The 24,231-nt window shown below is 40.9% G+C and overlaps 1 protein-coding gene across 1 annotated transcript in view; it reads right to left on the bottom strand.

Annotated features, from left to right (window-relative positions):
- The window catches only part of LOC139444785 (inositol-pentakisphosphate 2-kinase-like), a 137,703-nt gene that overhangs the window by 31,696 nt on the left and 81,776 nt on the right, over positions 1-24,231 (bottom strand). The window contains exon 7 of the mRNA XM_071225736.1: positions 13,723-13,781. Within this exon, the coding sequence (XP_071081837.1) occupies positions 13,723-13,781 (59 nt within the window). The remainder of the gene's footprint in view (positions 1-13,722; positions 13,782-24,231) is intronic.

Below are 24,231 nucleotides of genomic sequence, written 5' to 3'. Positions count from 1 at the left end.
ACTTGTCAACCTATTTCTCAAAATGTCAATGAAATATACACCTATACATGGTTCTGCTTGATTGGCACATATGGATGTCATGTGATGGTGCAATAAACACTGACGTCCATATACACCCGTACATTGTCAGATTACAATCTGCAACCACAGCATAATTTATTGATTTCCAAACCTGCTGACAAAGCACATGCTGTTGCTGTTGAGTTTAATTCACACATTTATCGGTTTATGGGTGCAGTTATTGCAGCTGTTAACTGAAGAACTATATACTTCAACTGTACCTTGTACATTTTTCAAGTTTATGGACAAAGCTGTCACTAACATAGTTCAATACTCATGCAGTCACCAGGGGGCCTACCTAGGTCAAACAGAAAAGATATTAAAAACAGTCGCCAAACACAAATTGGGAAGCTGTGTTTCGTTAAACTGTTTAAAACTACGTTGAACTATGTACTTACTCTTATCTGTTATACTCTGATTAGTTATGTATGTATGTATGTATGTATGTATGTATGTATGTATGTATGTATGTATGTATGTATGTATGTATGTATAATGGTTTAAGGTAATTAGAGATTAAGGCCAGTATAAATGATTTATCATCCAAAACTGGCTTCAACATATCGCTGCAATGAAACTGCATCACAATGCTTTGAAGACCATTGTGACGATCATGTACCAACATATGGTCACCGATAATGTACCAACATATGGTCCACGATCATGTACCAACATATGGTCACCGATCATGTACCAACATATGGTCTCCGATCATGTATCAACATATGGTCTCCGATCATGTATCAACATATGGTCCCCGATCATGTACCAACATATGGTCACCAATCATGTACCAACATATGGTCACCGATAATGTACCAACATATGGTCTCCGATAATGTACTAACATATGGTCTCCGATCATGTACCAACATATGGTCACCGATAATGTACTAACATATGGTCACCGATCATGTATCAACATATGGTCACCGATAATGTACCAACATATGGTCTCCGATCATGTACCAACATATGGTCACCAATAATGTACCAACATATGGTCTCCGATAATGTACTAACATATGGTCTCCGATCATGTACCAACATATGGTCACCGATCATGTACCAACATATGGTCACCGATAATGTACCAACATATGGTCTCCGATCATGTACCAACATATGGTCACCGATAATGTACCAACATATGGTCTCCGATAATGTACCAACATATGGTCTCCGATCATGTACCAACATATGGTCACCGATTATGTACTAACATATGGTCTTCGATCACTTACTCACATATGGTCTCTGATCATGTACCAGTATATGGTCTCCGATCATGTACCAGTGTATGGTCCCCGATCACGTACTATCATATGGTCTCCGATCATGTACTAACATATGGTCCTCGATCACTTACTCATATATGGTCTCCGATCATGTACCAACATATGGTCCCCAATCACGTACTATCATATGGTCTCCGATCATGTACTAACATATGGTCCTCGATCACTTACTCATATATGGTCTCCGATCATGTTCCAACATATGGTCTCCGATCTCTTACTCACATATATCGACCCAACATATGGTTTGAACAATCCTACCAACATCTCTCTAAACAACTGTAACTTCATAGTGAAATTAGTGGTATCCAAATCTAGTCAAAGTATCAGTGTCAGTCCAGTCCAAAATATGTAGCAACAAAACTATACTAAAACTAGCATTTTTCATAACACCATTCACAAATTCTAAAGTTTAAACATGTCAACTTTTGGGTTCTTGTTTGAACCAAATGTTGGTGTAAAAGTTCTCTTTATCAAGAAATAATTATTTCTAAGTTGACTGGACAAGTATGAATGCATTCAGCTTCACAATGCCATGTAACAATTAGTTATTATACCACATAATTGCAAGTAGGCATTTTTTCTCGCTATTGGAATGTTGCTAGCCTTGCTCCAAGTCGCCACTGAAAGATACGTCCATGGATGTAGAGTAATTTCTATCCTCCTAACATGCATGTCTAGATAAGTCCATAGCACAATGAAGCCCATTTCTGGTGTCCCCACCTGTGATATTGCTGGAATATTGCTAAAAGCGGCATAAAACCATACTCACTCACTCCCTCCATAGCACAATGAAGCCCATTTCTGGTGTCCCCCGCTGTGATATTGCTGGAATATCGCTAAAAGCGGCGTAAAACAATACTCACTCACTCACTCATCCCATGTCTAGTTAAGTCCATAGCACAATGAAGCCCATTTCTGGTGTCCCCTGCTGTGATATTGCTGGAATATTGCTAAAAGCTGTGTAAAACCATACTCACTCACTCACCCTATAACACTGATTGGTTAACTGTGATCTATAAAGATTTCGACAAAGGGCGCATGTTAATTAATTTCTTCAGCCTAAACAAACAGACATAAAGAACGGCAGAGTATAACGGATTTTGTCATTTGGAAATACCCCAGATGGTTATAGTTTAATAATAAAAAAAAGTATCCATGCAGTGAATTGCGGATTGTGTCGATAATATGATTACTACTCCTTTGTTGTCATCCACGTTTTCTCGTATAACCCTACACTTGTGTATTTGTCGTCATTCACTTGATGCTCAGTTAATGAATTCATTACAGGTACAATTAGTGGTAGCACCACTTAGATTACCTGACAAAGGTTCCCATTTGGCATTTATTGTGTCTGGGGTAATTATTCAATCTAAATCCAGGTTTGAAGTTAGGTGAAATGTGTGTTATGTAATATGCACGTGGCAGCCCTGCAAGAGATGAATGATCAGTTGATTTACTTTTTTTGTAAATCAACGGATCGTTCCTAGTCATCAAAGGATTAACAGAAAAAACGTTGATTGATTAATCACTGTTATCTTGCACAGTGGATATGTCAAAAGTGAGTGTTTAGATGTCTATGTTTACTAAAACAAAGGGAATACACTCATATCATGGCGTGAAGTGCCGATGTAAAAACAACATACTTTGTTCAAAGGGTTAACTGATAATACGTTGATTGATTGCTCATTGTTATCATTCACTCAATGTATCTTTTAGGAACCCTGGACGTTATGAAAATAGTTGTCACATGGGCTTTCTCATCAGCCCCTTGAGACTTGACACCTATGTGACACCCCTGAAACAATCTAAGTGATCAGTTGAGAAACGAACACAGGTTATAATATCCCGAAACGATATATATCTTTTAAAATATTTGATTGTTACAGAGACATGTGACATCAAATAAGTTTCTTTGTACAGCTGCAGACGAGTGGGATATTGTTCCTTTGTGTGGATATTCACGGATACATTCCTCGAACAAGGAAGCTGCCTAAAATTTATACACATAAGTTTGGTAGGTTGTAATTATGGTATTTGCATTTTGTTTTCCTTCATTTGCTGTAGCATTGAAAAGATTCGTTCTTGTTCCTCTACATCTTGGTTGGGAAATTCTTCAATGGGCGATAAACGTTTTTTTCACAGTCTTTTCCTTTGTAAGCGTGTATATATTACCGTCAATTTGTAAAATATGATTCTCTCAGGCAATTTATAAAATCTGTAAATATTTCAGTCATTTTGACTAAAAAATCTGTCCAGATTGACTAAAATTGATTAAGATGATCAAGAGGGCCTAAAAACATCACAACAGATTAATATGTAGGATTAGAAGCCAAACAACATAAAAATGTACTTCTCAACGTAACATTTTCAGTCTCTTGGTGATGACATTAAACATCAAAATGTTTGGAATTCGTTATCATAATAATACAGATGGAAATGTTTTTCAGTCACTTTGTAAAATAACTGAATATCTAGGCATTTAATAAATTTGAAAATGTTACACATTTTTACAGTAAAAAAAATATACACACTACAAAAAAAGCAATGCTCTGGTGAAATATTTACTTTGTGTTGCAAGTCAAAATATTGTAAACGAAAATCGCAAAATTATCAAGCAAGTGACTTATCAAAACTTTGTCACTATTACGGATGCTACCAACAAAGATACCTACATTTCCTTATTATCTTGAAAACTGTATTTCATTTTGTTGATCAGTGTGACCATACGCCCTTATTACTACTGACAAAAGTGACTAATGCGCTTACGTATGGCGCAGCAGAGGTCCCGAACTAGTCTAGATTTCTGCTATACATCCGGGCACTCACTGGGAAAAAACAATAACAAAGGCAACAACCAGTCCCCGGGAATTGCTTTAGATCAGTGCCCCTTTAAGGGGACAACTTCTTCTTCTTATTCCTATAATCCAGAATGTTGATTTACAATTATAATCATTTCAAAGAGACTTCTAGAATGTCATCTACAAACAGTAATAACAAGTCCACACTCATATTCTGCACAATGGACGCCCACCATCTCATTGGTACATTATTGGGCCATCAGAAATTGCTGACGCATGAATACAAATTATGCTGATCAACACATTATGGATTAAATGAGGCCAGGAAATTCGACCTTGTCAATATGTAATCTACGAAGAAATTTATGAGTTATGACAGTTTTGCCAGTCAGCATTCTTATATTGATGACAAATGTGATTTAATGGTTTAATAAATAGTTTGTGGTTAAAACTGAACACATTTTGCATTGTTAAGTTTCTTTCTGGAAAATAAAATAAATACCAATAATTGAAAATTCTTGTCTTTGAAAGGCATTTAGAAGGGATATGGATAAGGAAGAGAATATATGGATGTCAACTTCTTTATTATGAGGAACACAATGTTTCGGAGTGAGTGAGTGAGTGAGTGAGTTTGGTTTTATGCCGCTTTTGGCAATATTCCAGCAATATCACAGCGGGGGACACCAGAAATGGGCTTCACACATTGTACCAATGTCGGGAATCGAACCCGGGTCTTCGGCGTGACGAGCGAACGCTTTAACCACTAGGCTACCCCACCGCCGCGGAGAGGGAGAGGGAGAGAGTATTAAGCAGTCCTGGGCAAGAACCAACATGCAAGTATACTGACACGTTGGTGTGAAGTCAAGAGGAGTCAGGGTAACAACAAGTACCATTTCTTAACAAATGAAGGAGCCAGGGACGTAACCATCAAACTTCCGCTCTCCACACCCCCCTTTCATGGCCGAGTTAGATATGGTAGTGGAGAAAGCTGTGTGGAGCTTTGGGAATTCCGTTGAAACAAAATGGTGACTTCATGATTGGTGGCAAGCATCAACGAAGGTGGGTGGCACTCCTTCAAACATCACTGAGCGAAAGAAAGATCATTTCAGGGAACAAATCTGTACATGTCTGGGAAAACTTGACGATGCGTCATCTTTTTCGAGAACGGTTCAGTGGAAGTGTGCCTCTTCAAACATCGACAAGCGAAGTGTCACCTTTTCCATGAAAGTATCAGTAATGCTCTGAGCAACATATTACAGTTAGTCACGATCAGATCCGCCATTGTTCTCCACTGAAACCTGAAATAGAAGCAGCATCAATAAGCCTAGCTGTGTGGCCAGGAAGTGACACTTGTCGCTGATCAATGACTTCCTCTGAAAGTGGAGAATCCTGCAAACAGGAAGACATGACACTGTGTGGAAGGCAGGCTGCTTCAACAAGTGCTGTTCTCCAGACAATGATCTGAATTTCCGATAACCGATGTGTCAAACATCGCATGTAGGCCATCACAAACATCCTCCTCCAAATGTCAAGGTCACCTATCCAATGAGTTTCTATTTAAAGACATCCACGACTTGTTTACAACCATCAGATTGTATAACTGAAACATGTTCATCTATTTGTCCAAGGTTTAGTTCTGAAATATTTTCCGTAATTGATTTTGTCAGTTGATAAATGTATAATAGTTCGGAACGTACTTTTTAAAATATTGCTATACTCTGGTCTTTTTTGTATATATTGCAATACTTACATCTGTAACGTGATACCTAGTATTAACCTTTTTATGTAGCTTGGAGGTTTAAACAATTGAACTATTGTTGGCTGTGACGATGTACAAAGAGTATTCATCAACACGTTGGGTCATCGTTACTGGAGACAATAACTGTGATGCAAAAGTTATGCTGGGTGTGTGTGTGTGTGAGCATGTGTGTAAAAGGCTTGTTCCTTAATTAAATCCAAAATCCATAATTGTGTCTGAAGCATACATTTCAGTGATTGATATTAAGAGCAACGATCCATGCCGGCCGAGTAGGATGTCATCGAGCCTGACCACCAAATCTTGAAAGCTTAACAGCCTTTCTTTTAAGATAAAATAAACTTGCTCTCCCCCTGTACCTCATATATACTCTTGAACCAAATCTGTTGATTTATCATCCATATGATTTAACAAACTTAAACATTTCTATCATGACAAGAACAATTACAGATAAATTGTTTGTCCCACAATAGTAACAATCCACAATAAACATTGGCTTTCCTATCTTGGACAGCAGACACTGAAGTGATGGAATGTTTGGGGTTATTGAAATGAGGAAAACATGACAGTCAGTTTCATGCTGGCGTGTTATGGAGCCGTGAGGTGTCTGACGATGGTATTACCCTGGGATCCTGTCATTGTATTGCCTGTAAACACAGCTGCAGATTCTGTCCAACTTAAACTCCCCTCTGGCACGTGGAACTTTGCACAATATTCCAGCAGAATGATTTATTTCTCTTAAGTCAGCATAAAGGTGTATATGGTCTGAAAGGTCAAGTATGAAAGACCTTTTTAAGCACACAGAATCTGCAGATGTTGTGTGGGGGGTTAGTGAGTTGGCTTTCTCCCGACTTTGAACAGTATTCCAGTTTTTATCAGGGTGTGTCAGCTGGATGTTGGAGTGAGTGAGGGAATTCCTGGTTGTATCCTGGTGTGCCAGCTACAGGTTGGAGGAAAGCCTGGAGTGATGTCACTCAGGCCAGCAGGTGAGTGCCATTCATTAAGTGAGTGAGACACATCACCTACTTTGGTGAAAAACATGAGCACAGGTATGGTTTTGTTTGTTTGTTTGTGTGTTTGTTTGTTATTTAACACTGCACTCAGCAATATTCCTGCTATATGACAGCGGTCTGTAAAATAATCAAGTCTGCACCAGACAATCCAGTGATTGATATCATGAGCATCGATACATACATTTCGGATCTTGTTTACAAACAATGCTTCAGACCCTTTAGGTACAGTTCGTGGCTTCCAGTGTATCCATGTCTGCCTATATTTCGTAAGGGCAATTTATAATAAGGACACCTGCTGTCACTGATTTACCTCTTTTTCATCAGGAAAATCGGTTCTAATGTATTCTTGGTTGAGACACTGTAACAGCAGGATGTATCCCCTTCCTGCACCAAGGTGAGTCAATATATGGACTTGCTGGCCTAGTTTCAAGATTTTACTGGATGCAAAACAGTGTGTCCTGTATGCATAATGATTGAGAATGGACACAAATGACTTGCGCTGCAAATCTCATGGGATGCAAAATATCTATGGTTGTTTGAATCATTAAATGGTGATGTGAAATGGGGTTTAACGTCGCGTCCAACATTATTGCACTTATATAGCGACGTGCATGCACGTGTGTGTGTTTGTGCGTCTGCTTGTACTAGTCTGGACTGATGCCGATTTATAGTGCTAGCTCACTGAGATACCATGCCGCAGTTTAACATAAATACCCCACTCAGACACAGTATACTGACTCTGCCGAGCCCCTTAATGCCGAGTGCCAGACAGGGTAACAACAAGTACCATCTTTTAACGTCTTTTGGTATGACGCAGCCGGGGATCGAAACCAGGACCTTCCACTCTCCGGGCTCTCCAGTAACAATTGCACCTACAGTCTACACCGTACTGTCCGAATATATTCATAATATAAGTCAGGGGACAAGGAAAGTTACATTTTGTTTGTTGTCAGCACAGTGACTTCCCTGGACTCACAAACAGAAAGGCCCGGGTTTGTTTGTATGTGTTTAACGCGTTTATGTGTTTAATATTCCAGCTATATGACGGCGGTCTGTAGATAATCGAGTCTGCACCAGACAATCAAGTGATTGATATCATGAGCATCGATCCACGCAGTTGGGATATAATGACATGCATCAACCAAGTCGGCGAGCCTGACCACCTGATCCCGTTGGTCGCCTGGGTTGCTGAAGACCTATTCTACTCCGGATCTTTACGGGCATTAAGTAAATCCCCGTAGATTCTCTGTCCCAGCAGACTATTTATTGTCCCTATCTGACCTGCATGGCTGACAGTCATCACGTCGCAAACATCAAATACAAGTGTGGACATCCTGTGATTCCAGATGACATTGTTCTCTATGAAATACACCAGACCAGCAGATTTCCATACCAAGCATAACAAGTAGGGAGTAATATACTGTAAATCTGGAAATTAAAGCAAGCGTGAATTAAATGCGAAAAATTCGAGTGGCCTTTGTTTGCATTTATGAAACTTCGCATTTACGCTTTCAACAATAAGACGACCTCACTGCACACTTTGGATAGCGGAAATACCAACTTGAATATAAACAAATTGTTGGTTCAATTATTTTATTGCCTTTGAACTTTCTTAATGCCTGTCAACATAATAAACACATAAACTGCGTGTTGTTTTAAGATACGTGCTCTACTCAGCGGTAATAAGCGGTGCTATTTACTGTTTGATTGCATTGAGGTCAGGTTATGTATCATTCCACTGGGGATGGGGTGGGGGGAGTCACATTGATATTGAGTCGCATTTTTGGCTCGGGGTCAGCAGTCATATTTATTTGGAGACGCATTAATTTCAGTATTTACAGTATTTTAAGGAGGGGTTGAAATGGGGTGACATGACATGATGGGTTTCCTGACTAAAAGGCTTATTTTGACAAGAAGGGTTTCTGGATTAACAGTGTCCAGACTAGAGAGGTTTTGTTGTGCACAGGTATTGTGCCAAGGGACGCAGCTCTGCAAAGCGAATCACGGCGCCTTAGACGACTGCCCCCCCGCCCCCCCCCCCGTGCCCCCCTGGCCCTTTAAGGCTCTCAGTGTACTCTGGTGAGTTTCAGACTCTGCTATCACTAAACAAAGTATTATGTTTTTGGAAGAACAGACATGGTGATAAAAATTTGCTATTTTGATTAATACTGTGTAGATAAGGGGGTAGAGTCCTAGTTCAGCTCGGCTTGCCCAGTTATGTGTTGTTTTGTTGACACCTAATATGGATTTACAAAATTTGAGCTGCAGTTTTTCGGGGATAAATGAATCACAGTTGTTCAGTAGGATTGATTCTACACCCCAGATTTCACTATTATATAAAATTACTGGCTCGATTAGTGTCTTAAATAGTTTGCAAGCAAGAGCTATTGGTATATCTTGGTTAAAAATGGTGGACTGAAGCTTGTGGTAGGCCCCTAGGCCTTTTTTCAAGAGAGGTTTAGCGCTGTTTTTAAGTTTACCATTTGCTTCGAAGCGTATTCCTAAATAGTTATAACTATTTGTAACTAGTATTTTTGTATCACCCATGGTCCAAGTATTCTTTTCTTCTGTTTTAATTGATTGTCCAAACACTACAACATTTGTTTTATCACTATTAATCTTTAGGTTATTTGTGGCACAAAATACGTTTAGTCCATCAAGTAACACTTGTAGTAAAGTACTTTCTGCATAAACACCATGCAGCCCTACCCTCTGTTACGACATACAAACTCATAAGAGATATAAACCTCATTTTCCTAAATATTTCCCCCTTGGCAACAGGTGTGGGACGGGCTAGCCAATCAGGACAGAGGATAGGACCCCCCATCAAGCCTCAACAACAGCTTCTTCCCAGTTTTATTTATAGCCACTGAGAAATCCCTGATCCTTGCAAGCAGGAAAACCCCCTGGAACAAAAACACTCTGAAATATTGTCAGGTCACAAGGTCATATGCATACATTCCCTCGTTTCTCAAGCTGCCTTTGTGACAGTGAAATCTGTGTGCAGATTGGACAGTAGTGGTTGACAGACCACAAGCAAAACATGGGGTGACTGGACCGACACATTAAAGACATAGGGGTGGCAGGATCTTCATGGTGAATATTATCAACAACATCTGTGCAAATTGCTCATAGTCTATAATGCAAAACAGGGTTCGTACACAAAAAACAGAACTATACACATACGTATGTATTAAAATAGATCATGAATTAAACATGTTATTCTATTCACTATTTTTCTTCACCCTATGTTTTTCTATGGACTGTTCCGGATGATCCCATTTTCCATGGGTAGTAGCACCACACAGCTGCAGTTGGGAGTGTTTACTACACAGTGTCTCTCAGGCCTTGAAACTTTATACTGCCATATCTCGCCTTTGTTGTCACCTGACCTCGACCAGATAACCTGCAGGACTGTTTTGACCCATCTGGAATCTAGGTATATCAGTTCACACAAAGGACTGACATTTAACTTGCAAATGTATCCCTTGATAAGCTTGTATAATCAAGGCAGCTTAACAAAAGATATTGGAGATAAACGTTTATCAATTCTGTAGTAATTATTTATATTGGAAATATCAAATATTGTGCATATTATTTGTATCCCAGACTGCGAACATGGCAGCCAAGTGCATATTCCAACATCAAGTTTTCATGAACATTGATTCCCTTGTGTAGTTTTCAAGGGGAACAAAATTCCATTGAACACAAGGAAGATAGGATTGCATAGTTACTTTCCGATGGGCGCACAAACATGAAATGTCAAAATATTTCCAAAGTCCTACAGGGTTTACATGTAGATTGATATTAAACTCAAAATAGTTGCCTTGGCACTAATTTCACAGCGCCATATTAAGAAAAAAAACATTCCTGATTCCGTTATACATTTTTTTAACATTGTACCATTTCCTACTATTTTCATACTATTAATAGGAATTAATGAAACCATCACAGATTGACCTATACCTTTTCATTCATATTCCACTGCCATTATACATGACCGCCTCCGTAGCCTAGTGGTAGAGCGTCCGCCCGGAGAAGATCCGGGGTTCGATCCCCAGCCGTGTCATACCAAAAGAAGTTAAAAGATGGTACTTGTTGTTACCCTGTCTGGCGCTCGGCATTAAGGGGCTAAAACAAGGACTGGTCTGCTCGGAGTCAGTATACTGTGTCTTGAGTGGGGTATTCATGTTAAACTGTGGCATGGTATCTCAGTGGGCTAGCACTATAAATCGGCATCAGTCTGGACTAGTACAAGCAGCCACACACACACATGCATGCCCTTCGCAATATAAGTGCAATAATCCAGTTATATTCTACTCAAAAGAAGTCAAGGAACACCCAATACTTTTACATTACTGTAGTTAATCTGTCCAGGCATGGCCTTCATGAAAACACCTACAAATATCTTTACATGACTGGGTTTTTTTTTTTCATTTTACTGTATATGGGTTGATGGCCCACTTCATCTTGAATAAAAGGCTGAAGATGTTTTTTTCCTATATCTCACCACCACTGCACCATTGGAACAAAGAACGGCACTATTTCTGTAATGTGTAGTGAGGGAAGTGGTATGACAGGCAAGTCTTGGTATTATCTCACACTGATGCCGTCTCCAGCTCACAGATACGCATCTGGGATATCTGTCTGCATAATGGATGACCTGACATTGTCAAACATGTATACCGTTGTTCGTCACTGCCAGAATCAAATGACAACATTTTACAACGTGTGACAACGATTATTTCTACATCACTGTATTGTACTGTTTGTATGTTGTTCAATCTAGTAAGGTGTATGTGTGTGTGTGTGTGTGTGTGTGTGTGTGTATGATGATAAGATAAGATAATATTTATTGCAGAATCGTTCCATTACAAGACAGATGCAATTTTAAAAGACAAGACATTATGATCCATATAAACATATATACAGACATACATAATTTACATTCCTGTAGACACAAACAAAATAATCAATATTATATCTGTGATGATATTTTATATACATAAAATGTCAACTGTTGATTATGGAGGGGTATTTATTGTTTGAAATTATAGATGTGGAAACAAATGCAGTTGATATTGACTGCTTCATTATTTGACAGGATGTATTGAAATAATTTATATCTTCATGACTGTGGACATTTACATTTATATTTTGTCTAGATAATTTATCAAAAGAGTATATTTCTTTCTCGAGTGTGTTTAATACAGTGAAGTAAGTAATGTTTTTCGTTATCAATGATTGAACATGTAGAGCATAGCCTCTGATGTAGTGGGGTTGGTGGCTTTGTGTGTCTTCCAAGTTCAATATTTAATTTATGGTTACTTAATCTTAGTTTAGAAAAGTGAACTCGATATTTTTTTACTTTACAGTGACTGAGATAAGGTTCTAATTTTATTTCATTTTTAACTATCCTATATGTCCTAAGTTTGTTTCCTGTGCCTCTTGTTGTATTTACATCTTGGAGAGATTCCTTGAAGAGGGAGTTGAATTTAGATTTGATTGTCTCTTTAAATATTGGTGATAGGAAAGCTGAAATGCTCAAATTGTGTTTTCCTAAGAATAGATGATGTGTGTGTGTGGGGGGGGGGGGGGGGGGAGAATTTGCTTGCTTCCATAGAAGTTGAGTTCAGGGCTCCTTTCTGAACATCATCTTTAGGTTACAACAATGTCATGCACTCCTCGACTCTAAACGGCATGCACCTGAAATAAATCTTATAAAACACTCCATTTTCATACAAATCCAATTCCAATGCGTCTAAAATACCCTGGTAATAACATAAAACCTTGCATTCTCCAATAAATGTCTCAAAATATGTCTGCAGTTGAGGTGATTTGTTAACAGTTGTCATACAATCACTATCTTGTTCATGACACCTCAGGTAGCACTGAGTATAATGACCACAGTCACAGGGTGTATAGGTCTATGTGAAATGTCTTTAATGTCTTGTTTAATTCATAACAACAGTCACAGGGTGTACAGGTCGATGTGAAATGTCTTTAATGTCTTGTTTAATTCATAACAACAGTCACAGGGTGTACAGGTCGATGTGAAATGTCTTTAATGCCTTGTTTAATTCGTAACAACAGTCACAGGGTGTACAGGTCGATGTGAAATGTCTTTAATGTCTTGTTTAATTCATAACAACAGTCACAGGGTGTACAGGTCGATGTGAAATGTCTTTAATGCCTTGTTTAATTCGTAACAACAGTCACAGGGTGTACAGGTCGATGTGAAATGTCTTTAATGCCTTGTTTAATTCGTAACAGTCACAGGGTGTACAGGTCGATGTGAAATGTCTTTAATGCCTTGTTTAATTCATAACAACAGTCACAGGGTGTACAGGTCGATGTGAAATGTCTTTAATGCCTTGTTTAATTCATTACAAATTTATCCCACCTTAGAAAAAACATTCAGTTACAGTGGGGCTTATGTGTTATGGAATTTGCAAGAATATTACAAAGGTAACAAAAGTTGGTTTGTATGGTGTAATCATGCATCATGCATATATGCCAGCTTGTTCCAAATATGCATTTGTATGCATATTGATTGCACATTGGTGCAACTGCACTCAACTGATGAAATATTGCTTTAATTTGATAATGCATTAGATGGTTTGGAGGGATTTGCAAACATCCGCTTTTATGTAGGACAAGTCAAAAGTAGGCCATAGACGTGACTGGGTTCTTGAAGTCGGCTTGTTGACATTTTCCTCTCCACTCCCAAACAAAGACCCTGTGTCCCCTTCCAACAAAATGGTCTGATCCGTTCTAAAGTCGCACCCACTTACCCTGAGAAGAGGTCCAAGGGACAGTAATGACTGGTTTCAGGCCACTTTCCGGCTTTGGTCTGAAAAACAACCAATCAGAAGCTTTCATTAGAGAACACCTGCCACCCTCCATTTTTAGGGGTCATCTCAAACACATTTCAGTTTATTTTTTTCAGATGTTTGTAAACACAGGGGCACAACTGTGTGGTCCATTCTCCCACAGAAACAACTCGATGAGAGACGTCTTGGAAATCTAAACCATGATCAACTTCGTGGAAATGATGTGACTATCGAAATATGCACTGGTTTAAAAAACCTTGAAGTTTAGTTAAGAGCTGTGCCATACAGCCCCAAGCTTGTAGAATTTATTAGAATTGTTGCGTACCAGACAGCCAGTTACATCGTTTGTTTGGCTGGTGAATATAGACAGGGTTCTCGGCCACGATGAAAATGCATCAATCATGATGTAACGTGGCAGCAGTTTACCATATTATGGTTCCTGCCAGTGCTCATATTGAATATGTCTCCACAACATAAGGTGGTCAGCATCGAAGATTGATGCTGCAATTCAACATGCAGCAGACTATGAAATAGATTTACATGCAGTTTAGCAAATCTAGCTTAAACCAATCCATCTGGTGCCAGCAGCTCTAGTTTACATACGTTTGGCTCCTTGAATGTGATCGGTTATACGCATACAAATTCCAAAGACTAATCATTTATCCTTAGTGCGTGTGGTTTGAATGACTCAATTTATGGTCCTGAATTCTTTGTATGTTGTTTAACACCGCACACAGCTATTCCAGCTATAGGACAGCATCACCTCTAACGTTAACATGGATTGCTGTCGAGCTATACTAACCCGGATCTTCATGGGTCAATTTGAATGGTATTTCAGTTATATAACTGTGTGTCAGAGCGAAGGAAAACCGAATGTGATGCTGGTACCAGACGTTTACCCCTTTGTTGAAACCAAACGTGTGGGTATGGTGCAGACAAATCAATGATCATAATCGGGGCAAATACGAGATTCAAACCCAGAATCTTCAGAGCCACAATCTTCAGAGCCACAATTCGGCACAGGGACTTGCCGCATCCTACATGACTGAGACACCCATGCTCCACTTTCCAACATGACACTGATTTGGTTAATCAGAGGTTTCAAATTGAAATAACCACTTCTGATTGAACCGCGGAAACTAATATTTATTCAACTTATCGCATTTAGCCTAGCTAGCTCTACGCTGAAATCAGAGTATGTTAATCATCACATTGAACCTACAGAATATAACATGGCTATCACGCCAGGGATCATCATGGTCGCCAGATGGCTATGTCAGAAGTCAATTCCAAATGAGTGAGTGAGCATGGTTTTTCTGGTCTTAACATTAATTCGTCAATATCATGATGGGGGACACTATAAAATGGCTTCACACATTGTACCCACGTGGGGATCAACCCAGGCCTTTGGCGTGACAAGCAAACACCTTAACTGCTAGCCTACCCCATTGAAATTCATACCAACTGTCCCACAACTGCCCTTTGTTTCTTTCAACTTCTGACTTTCAACACCATGGACTGTTGGACTGATGTCTCTGTACACTGGGGAAACAGTACAGCGTGATGTTGGGCTGTGGGGAATGTGATCTCTCCACAACACCATGGACCCATGTGTCGTCCTGATGTCTCTGTACACTGGGGAAACAGTACAGCGTGATGCTGGGCTGTGGGGAATGTGATCTCTCCACAACACCATGGACCTATGTGTTGTCCTGACGTCTCTGTACACTGGGGAAACAGTACAGTGTGATGCTGGGCTGTGGGGAATGTGATCTGTCCACAACACCATGGACCTATGTGTTGTCCTGACGTCTCTGTACACTGGGGAAACAGTACAGCGTGATGCTGGGCTGTGGGGAATGTGATCTCTCCACAACACCATGGACCTATGTGTCGTCCTGATGTCTCTGTACACTGGGGATGGGGAAACAGTACAGCCGGATGCTGGGCTGTGGGGAATGTGATCTCTCCACAACACCATGGACCTATGTGTCGTCCTGATGTCTCTGTACACTGGGGATGGGGAAACAGTACAGCCGGATGCTGGGCTGTGGGGAATGTGATCTCTCCACAACACCATGGACCTATGTGTCGTCCTGATGTCTCTGTACACTGGGAAACAGTACAGCGTGATGCTGGGCTGTGGGGAATGTGATCTCTCCACAACACCATGGACCTATGCGTTGTCCTGATGTCTCTGTACACTGGGGAAACAGGACAGCGTGATGCTGGGCTGTGGGGATCTCCACAACACCATGAACCTATGTGTTGTCTTGATGTCTCAGTACACTGGGGAAACAGTACAGCGTGGTGCTGGGCTGTGGGGATCTCCACAATGCCATGGACAACCTGTACCATATGTACAGCGTCGGTGCACAGACCTTTGCGTCTGCTTACCAGAATTCATTTCTCAGCATCATTATTTACAGTTCTGTTGAACTATTATTAGCTGATCTCACTTGTCCACAAGAACTTCTACTGCACTCTGGCTTCTGACTAATGGGTGAATGTTACAGACTAGTCCTGCGCATGACTGTGCAATTTATATATATATTTTTACTAAAAGCCTAGGCAAGTCTAGATCAAACTAAAACAGGTCTAGTTTCCTATGAAAACAGCAGAAGAGGAAAGGTTATTTTGAAGAAAAGGAATTATAATCATTTTAAAGAAAGGTTTTCATTGACTAAGTGTTGGTCTAGTATCAATGATGCGGGGTCCCATGCAAACATCAATGTCAACATAGCATTGGTAAAGGTATGATGCTCTTGCTCATCCACTTCCGAGTCTATCACCCACATCCACCAAATCTAGACCCGGATAGGAGAGCAGACCCCACTTCCAAGTCGATCACCCACATCCACCAAATCTAGACCCGGATAGGAGAGCAGACCCCACTTCCAAGTCGATCACCCACATCCACCAAATCTAGACCCGGATAGGAGAGCAGACCCCACTTCCAAGTCGATCACCCACATCCACCAAATCTAGACCCGGATAGGAGAGCAGACCCCACTTCCAAGTCTATCACCCATATCCACCAAATCTCAACCCGGATAGGAGAGCAGACCCCACTTCCAAGTCTATCACCCATATCCACCAAATCTAGACCCGGATAGGAGAGCAGATCCCACTTCCAAGTCTATCACCCACATCCACCAAATCTAGACCCAGATAGGAGAGCAGACCCCACTCCCCACTCTATCACCCACATCCACCAAATCTAGACCCAGATAGGAGAGCAGACCCCACTTCCAAGTCGATCACCCACATCCACCAAATCTAGACCCATATAGGAGAGCAGACCCCACTCCCCACTCTATCACCCACATCCACCAAATCTAGACCCAGATAGGAGAGCAGACCCCACTTCCAAGTCGATCACCCAGATGCACCAAATCTCAACCCGGATAGGAGAGCAGACCCCACTCCGCCGCCTGGCTGACCCAGTCGACACACAAGTGCAGGAGGAAGGAAGTATGTTGGCCACAGCAATGGAGAAACACTTGACACACAAGAAAATGATTACACATGTCGTAATTAGTGGGCAAAGTCTCCTGAATAAATGCATTGTTCGAATGACAGCCACGGAATGTGATCTCTAACCCAGAACAATAAACCTCCTGTTTATAATTATCATATTTCGATGTCTGTTGATGTAAATATGATGTCCCCCAGATCATGAGTGAGAGAGTGTATTGCGTTGTAGTTTTACTGGCTGAATGAGGGCACTTGGAGTGAGAGTCTCTCGACCTTTGTGTCATGAGTGCAAAGGGATTCTGACAAAACCCTACCTAAAGCACATCTACAATTCATGGTAAACAAACAATCATCTTATCTAAGACCCCTTACTCAGGGTGATATATGATGACAATTTGGTTTGAATTTGTTTTTGTTGTCTTGTTTAGATTATACTACTGTGGTACTTGTGATGGCTGACACTCATAACTTCTATTTGTCTTCACTGAGAAGACCTTCCTCATTTTGATGTTAGTGTTTTTGGCTTCTGTACATATTTACCAGACAGGTCGACCCGTGTAGAATAGGTCTTCAGCAACCCATGCTTGCCGTAAGAGGTGACTAACGGGATCAGGTGGTCAGGCTCGCTGACTTGGTTGATGCATGTCATCGTATCCCAATTGCGTGGACCGATGCTTATGATGTCAATCATTGGATAGTCTGATACAGACTCTGTTATTTACAGACCGCCATCATATAGCTGGAATATTATTTCTGAATGAATATATTGTGCTTGAAACATAATAATTCTATAACATATTCGCTGGCATTTTTTGCACAAACTCCTATTTCTTAATCAATTAACATCAACTTTGGCAATGGTATTGTTTTTTCTCCTGTCTCTTGGGATATATTTGTCCAGAAAGACAACAAACAAGAAAAATAAATGGTCCGGTGTTTTTTCGTTTGTTAAGTGCTTGTACAAAAAGGCCTGATGAACTTCATTTACCGTATTCGACGTAATAAGCGCCCCGCTTTAATAAGCGCCCACAGCGATAATTGCTAACATATTGACTAGTGAACAATCCCAATTAGCACCCCTTCCGATTGATCAATGTATACAAGACTTATTCATTCGTGTATAATACACACTCATGTATTATATGCACCCTTAATTATGGGCAATGACATTCTGGAAAAATATATCTGTCGTACATAAACATTTCAGGCTGTCAGCATAAACCACGAAATTTATCTTTCGACTCTGTTTTTTCCACAATAATAATATTCTAATAAGAGCCCCCTATTTCTAATTTTGAGAGCGCCCTGGGCGCTTATTACGTCGAATACGGTACATCATTTACAAAGGTGAAGGGGCTGTCGGGTAGCCTAGTGGTTCAAGCGTTCATTCGTCACGCCGAAGACCCGGGTTTGATTCCCGACATGGGTACAATGTGTGAGGCCAATTTCTGGTGTCCCCCGCCGTGATATTGCTGGAATATTGCTAAAAGCGGCGTAAAATCAAACTCAGTCAGTACAAAGGTGAAACAGAAAAACTGATATTACAAACAAATGAATTCAAGATATAGGGTCCTTTTTTAATTTTCCTACTTTGAAACAAAAACATATATTAAAATATTGACAAACATCAGTTGAATTGTAAATTTATTACATAAAAACCAATCATAGTTTATGAGCTCATCAGACCAGCCTCCCAAAACCATCAGAAATTCAATGGCTATTAAAAGTTAATTTGCCTTTGTTTCCAACAACAGATTACACCAGCATGAAGGTGACAAACATGCTAAAACATCATTAGCAAGAGATGTCTAAATGTGTCAGTGAGAAGCAGAGTACAAAGCTTCCTCTGACATGCAATTAATGACGTTTCCTTAGAACTAACGAACAACGCTGCCTGCCTGCAATTAACACCATCAGGACTGTCAGCTGATCTGTCCCTTATCATGGCTGACAAGCCTCCGTATCCTGACTTGTCAACATGTCGCACATGTTACATAACTCATTATCAACACTAATAGATATTGTTATACAGGACTCGTTATTACAAAATGGTCATTATTTCTGCAATTGGGTTCGGTAATCATTAATTGAAACAAATTCACTTTATCTATCAGATTTATCTGGGTTCTTCATCAGAGTCAGAGTTGGGCGTATTGCTTTCAGATGTCCTCTGTACAGTTTGTTTGTTGTTTAACTCTGCTCTCAACAATATTCCAGCTATATGCCGCAGCTGGTTAATAATCAAGTCAATCCAGGGATTGACATCATGAGCATCGATCCACACAATTGGGATACGATGACATCATCAACCAAGTCAGTGAGCCTGACTGATATCATGAGCATCGATTTACGCAACTGGGGTATGATGACATGCATCAACCAAGTCATCGAGCCTGACCACCCGATCCCATTAGTCACCTCTCACAACAAGCATAGTCTCCTCTTACAGCAAGCATGGGTTGCTGAAGACCAATTCTACCCCGGATCTTCACGTGTTCCCCTGTACACTGCAGAGGTCACAAATCAGGAGAAAGAAGTAAACACTCATCCCGGAGTGAAGGCAAATGGGTTAGTTCCAAATAGGCCTCCGTTGCCAAGCAGTGAATGGGTACCTGGTAGGATGAGATGGTATGGTGTTAACCTTCTAGTGCCTTGGGTTGCATACTTCCCAGGGAGCTGAGAAAAGGGGGTTGTGCACCTCTAGTACCCCCTCCAATCAACCCACGTTTGGTTCCGCAATGAAAGTGTTTTAAAATGTCTTGATACCATTCATCTGGGGCCAAGTCACTGAGTCCATTGTAAACTTCACTGTGTATATGAACAATTTCAAAACACATGGTACAAGTTACTGAGGCTGTCTTAGAAAGTTTGCTGCAGAAATACCAGAACAGCCTACAAGATCCATGCAGGTGCTGCACAGCAACTTCTGGCCACCAGCTTGTGGCGGGGACGGGAGGGGGGGAGAACACTCAAGTGGGACACACTAATTAGTGGCGGCACAAAGCATCACACTCAAGCCTCATGTGCCACCACACACTAAAATAGTTGTTTCAAGACGGCTATGCACTTATTAAGAAATTGGAAGCCACATTTGAAAATACTTACGATGTTGAGAGTGCTGTGATGTGGAGAAGTAGCGTAAGAAGCTTATGTTGCCTACCACTTGACATTCATTTGGATTAGACTCACAACAATAACAATGATGATAATAATTATAGTGAGTGAGTGAGTGAGTATGGTTTTACGCCGTTTTTAGCAATATTCCAGCAATATCACGGCGGGGGTCACCAGAAATGGGCTTCACACATTGTACCCATGTCGGGAATCGAACCCGGGTCTTCGGCATGACGAGGGAACGCTTTAACCACCAGGCTACCCGACCGCCCGATAATAATTATAATAACTCTATAGTCCAATATCCACAGCCTTAAGCATGCTCATTGCACTATACTATTACCCAGATAACAGAAAAGTGTGCATTCAAATTGCATTCTCAACTTCCTTGGGAGTATACATAATATATTGTTTTGGACCCTGGGTTTAACATTGAATTATTGTCATAGGGCATACGCTGGTGTAAGTGTTTGCCACAAACATGTTAAAATGCCTACCAAGTACAGTAAAGTACATCTTTATTTCACGTGAAAGGTATTTTCAGTATTCCAGCTGTCTGATTGAAGGACACCTTGAACATGCTTAACCCACTGCACCATGTCCAGGATCAGTTTAAAGTCTACGGCATGACAACCAAACGCTTTAACCATACTATCATCCCACACAGAACTTACACAAAGTCATCACGGTAAATTTACAATGACGAGCTAACACTTTAACCACTAGGCTACCGACTTCCCCTTATGTTTTGAGTGCAGAGATAAGTTGATCAGAGATCAGTTCTACCAGGAACAGGAACATGAGGTCACTGCAACAAGTGCCACCTAACCAGTACCAGTCAGAGCTGGCCAAGTATAAATAGAAAAGATGAATTCCTTTCAATCCCAACCAGCAGATTGTCCGCATGGTTTGACTGTGTTTATATCAAGTATAGGTCACCTTTGTCCCCAGGGAACAAAGGATTATCCAGATCATTCATAATCATGTCTAAGTCGGCCGTGTAATAGTCATACCAAGTCAACCAACATAAATATACTACTCAAAAGAAGTTAAGGAACATCTTTCAAATGGCTACAGCTAATCTCTCATGCCATGACAGATTAACTCGATAGTCACATGTAAGCATTGTGTGTTCCTTAACTTCTTTTGAGAAGTATAGAATTAATCTGAGTAGTAACAGACTTTCTGTCTCTCCGTACTGACCTCCATTGTGGGTCACTAATGTTTTAGTTTAGTGTTTTAACAGGACTATTAGTTGTTTGTTGTTAAAAGGCGCATTCCACAATATGATTTGATTGTTTGTTTGTTATATGACAGCGGTCTGTAAATAAGACTTCAAGTTATTGTTTGTTTGTTTGTTTGTTGTTAAACGCTGCAGTCAGCAATATTCCAGCCAGCTATATGACAGCGGTCTGTAAATAATCAAATCTGGACCAGACAATCCAGTGATTGACATCATGAGCATTGATCCACACAACTGGGATACGATGACATGTATCAAACAAGTCAGCGAGCGTAACCACCCGATCCTTTTAGTCTCCACTTACAACCAGCATGGGTTGAGGAAGACGTATTATACTCTGATGACCTATTGTAACCCATGAGGGAGGTGGACTGGAGAACTATTTTAAGAAATTAAAGGTCTAGGCGCCCTCCCACAAAGCAAAAGAGCAATGCTACAACCTTCAGAAGTGTATTGCAGTATTGGAACTGTGAGGTTCACACCAGTCAGTTTGCTCTGCACAACCAGGTACCTCGTCCAACATCACACAATATTCCAGCCACATGACAGAAGCAAGTAAACAGTGAAGTCCAAACTAAGGGTTATTATTAGCAGGTACCAAACCATTGGGGTACGATGACAAGCAGCCATCGAACCAGACCATCCAAGTCTGACCTGGCACTGTGGCCTCCCCAGGTCAGGTCCTGAATGACAGATTGAGGCTCTGGTCTAGTTACGATCGATGACAAGCAGCCATCGAACCAGATCATCCAAGTCTGACCTGGCACTGTGGACATCCCAGGTCAGGACCTGAATGACAGATTGGGGCTCTGGTCTAGTTACGATCGATGACAAGCAGCCATCAAACCAGACCATCCAAATCTGACCTGGCACTGTGGACCTGGCGCTGTGGACATCCCAGGTCAAGTCCTGAATGACAGATTGGGCCTCTGGTCTAGTTACGAGTCATAGCCAAGGTTAGGTCCCACACAATTTTCTAGGTCACACATCGTACCCACCTGATCGTCATTAATCAACAATTGAAGCCAAGCATTGGGTACTAGAAACCTATTTCGGGGCAGACTAACCCCTGTAACCCGTACAGACTTTGACAAATGCATATACACCAGCACAGAAACAACAACCAATGCTTGTAACATACCAGTAAGGTCTGTGGGTAAAACAATACACTGTTATGCTGAGTGAGTGAGTGAGTGAGTGAGTGAGTGAGTGAGTGAGTGAGTGAGTGAGTGAGTGAGTGAGTGAGTGAGTGAGTGAGTGAGTGAGTGAGTGTGATTGTATGCCACTTTCAGCAGTAATCAAGCAACATCACGGCATCTGAAACCTCTGAGGTAACACGACATGTGGCCTTAGATGTGATACATACAGACTTGAGTGAGTGAGTATGGTTTTACGCCGCTTTTAGCAATATTCCAGCAATATCACGGCGGGGGACACCAGAAATGGGCTTCACACATAGTACCCATGTCGGGAATCAAACCCGGGTCTTCGGCGTGGCGAGCGAACGCTTTAACCACTAGGCTACCCGACCACCCTGCTACAGACTTGAACTGTGATACCAAACAAGTAATAATGAAAAATAACTAGGGATAAATGTGATCTTGAAAGGCCTTCCATGGTCTACAAATCAGCTGTTTGGGATCATTTTGGCTTCCTTGTTATTTTTCCGATGGTACTCAGAGCAGTTACAAGGAAGAACTATTCTGTCACCGTTTTCACTCGTACAAATTGACGTGCAATTCAGTTCATGCATCAGTGTTATTTTGGTGTTTGGAACGAGATACGTATCATGATAAGTGAATTGCGATACGTATCGTATTGCGGTCTTCCGTATTGTTGCACAAAAGAATGTTTCCAGCACTCCTCGTGTACACCTGACATTTACCTGTGAATACAAGAGTGTCAAGAGGTCAGTGCGACCTGGATTCCCTCGTGTGGGATGGTTCAGTCGGGTGATAGCTTCTTTCTTTCTGTGAGATAAGACATAGCCTAGATGGAAGCTTGGACAAACCTAGGTTGTTCTGATAGGTCTACAAGCAGTAAAAGTCGGTTTCCTGAATACTCAAGCTCCATATCCCCAAATATCACCCCACAAAGTGAAATATCATGATATATATGTGTGTCTACACACTTGTGTGAGAGTGTGACATGCAATCATGCACGTACGCACATATACACTGACAAACACACATGCACTGACAGACACAGATGTACACACACTGACAGACACACAGAAACAGACGTACACATACAGACACAGACGTACACATACAGACACACTGACAGACACAGAAACAGACGTACACATACAGACACACTGACAGACGTACACATACAGAAACAGACGTACACATACAGATACACATGCACGCACACACACACACTGACTAACACACATGCACTGACAGACACAGATGTACACACACTGACAGACACACAGAAACAGACGTACACATACAGACACACATGCACACACACATATACAGACACACTGACAGACACACTGACAGACGTACACATACAGAAACAGACGTACACATACAGATACACATGCACACACACTGACAGACACAGACACAGACGTACATATACAGACATGCATGCACTCACACACACATACAGATGCACACACACAG

The sequence above is a fragment of the Haliotis cracherodii genome, unplaced genomic scaffold (assembly GCF_022045235.1).
Source record: "Haliotis cracherodii isolate W230 unplaced genomic scaffold, xgHalCrac1.p SCAF_6, whole genome shotgun sequence".
In the NCBI taxonomy this organism is placed as follows: Eukaryota; Metazoa; Mollusca; class Gastropoda; order Lepetellida; family Haliotidae; genus Haliotis; species Haliotis cracherodii.
Note: the sequence above shows the minus strand (reverse complement) of the source record. Positions and strands in the feature narration are given on the sequence as shown.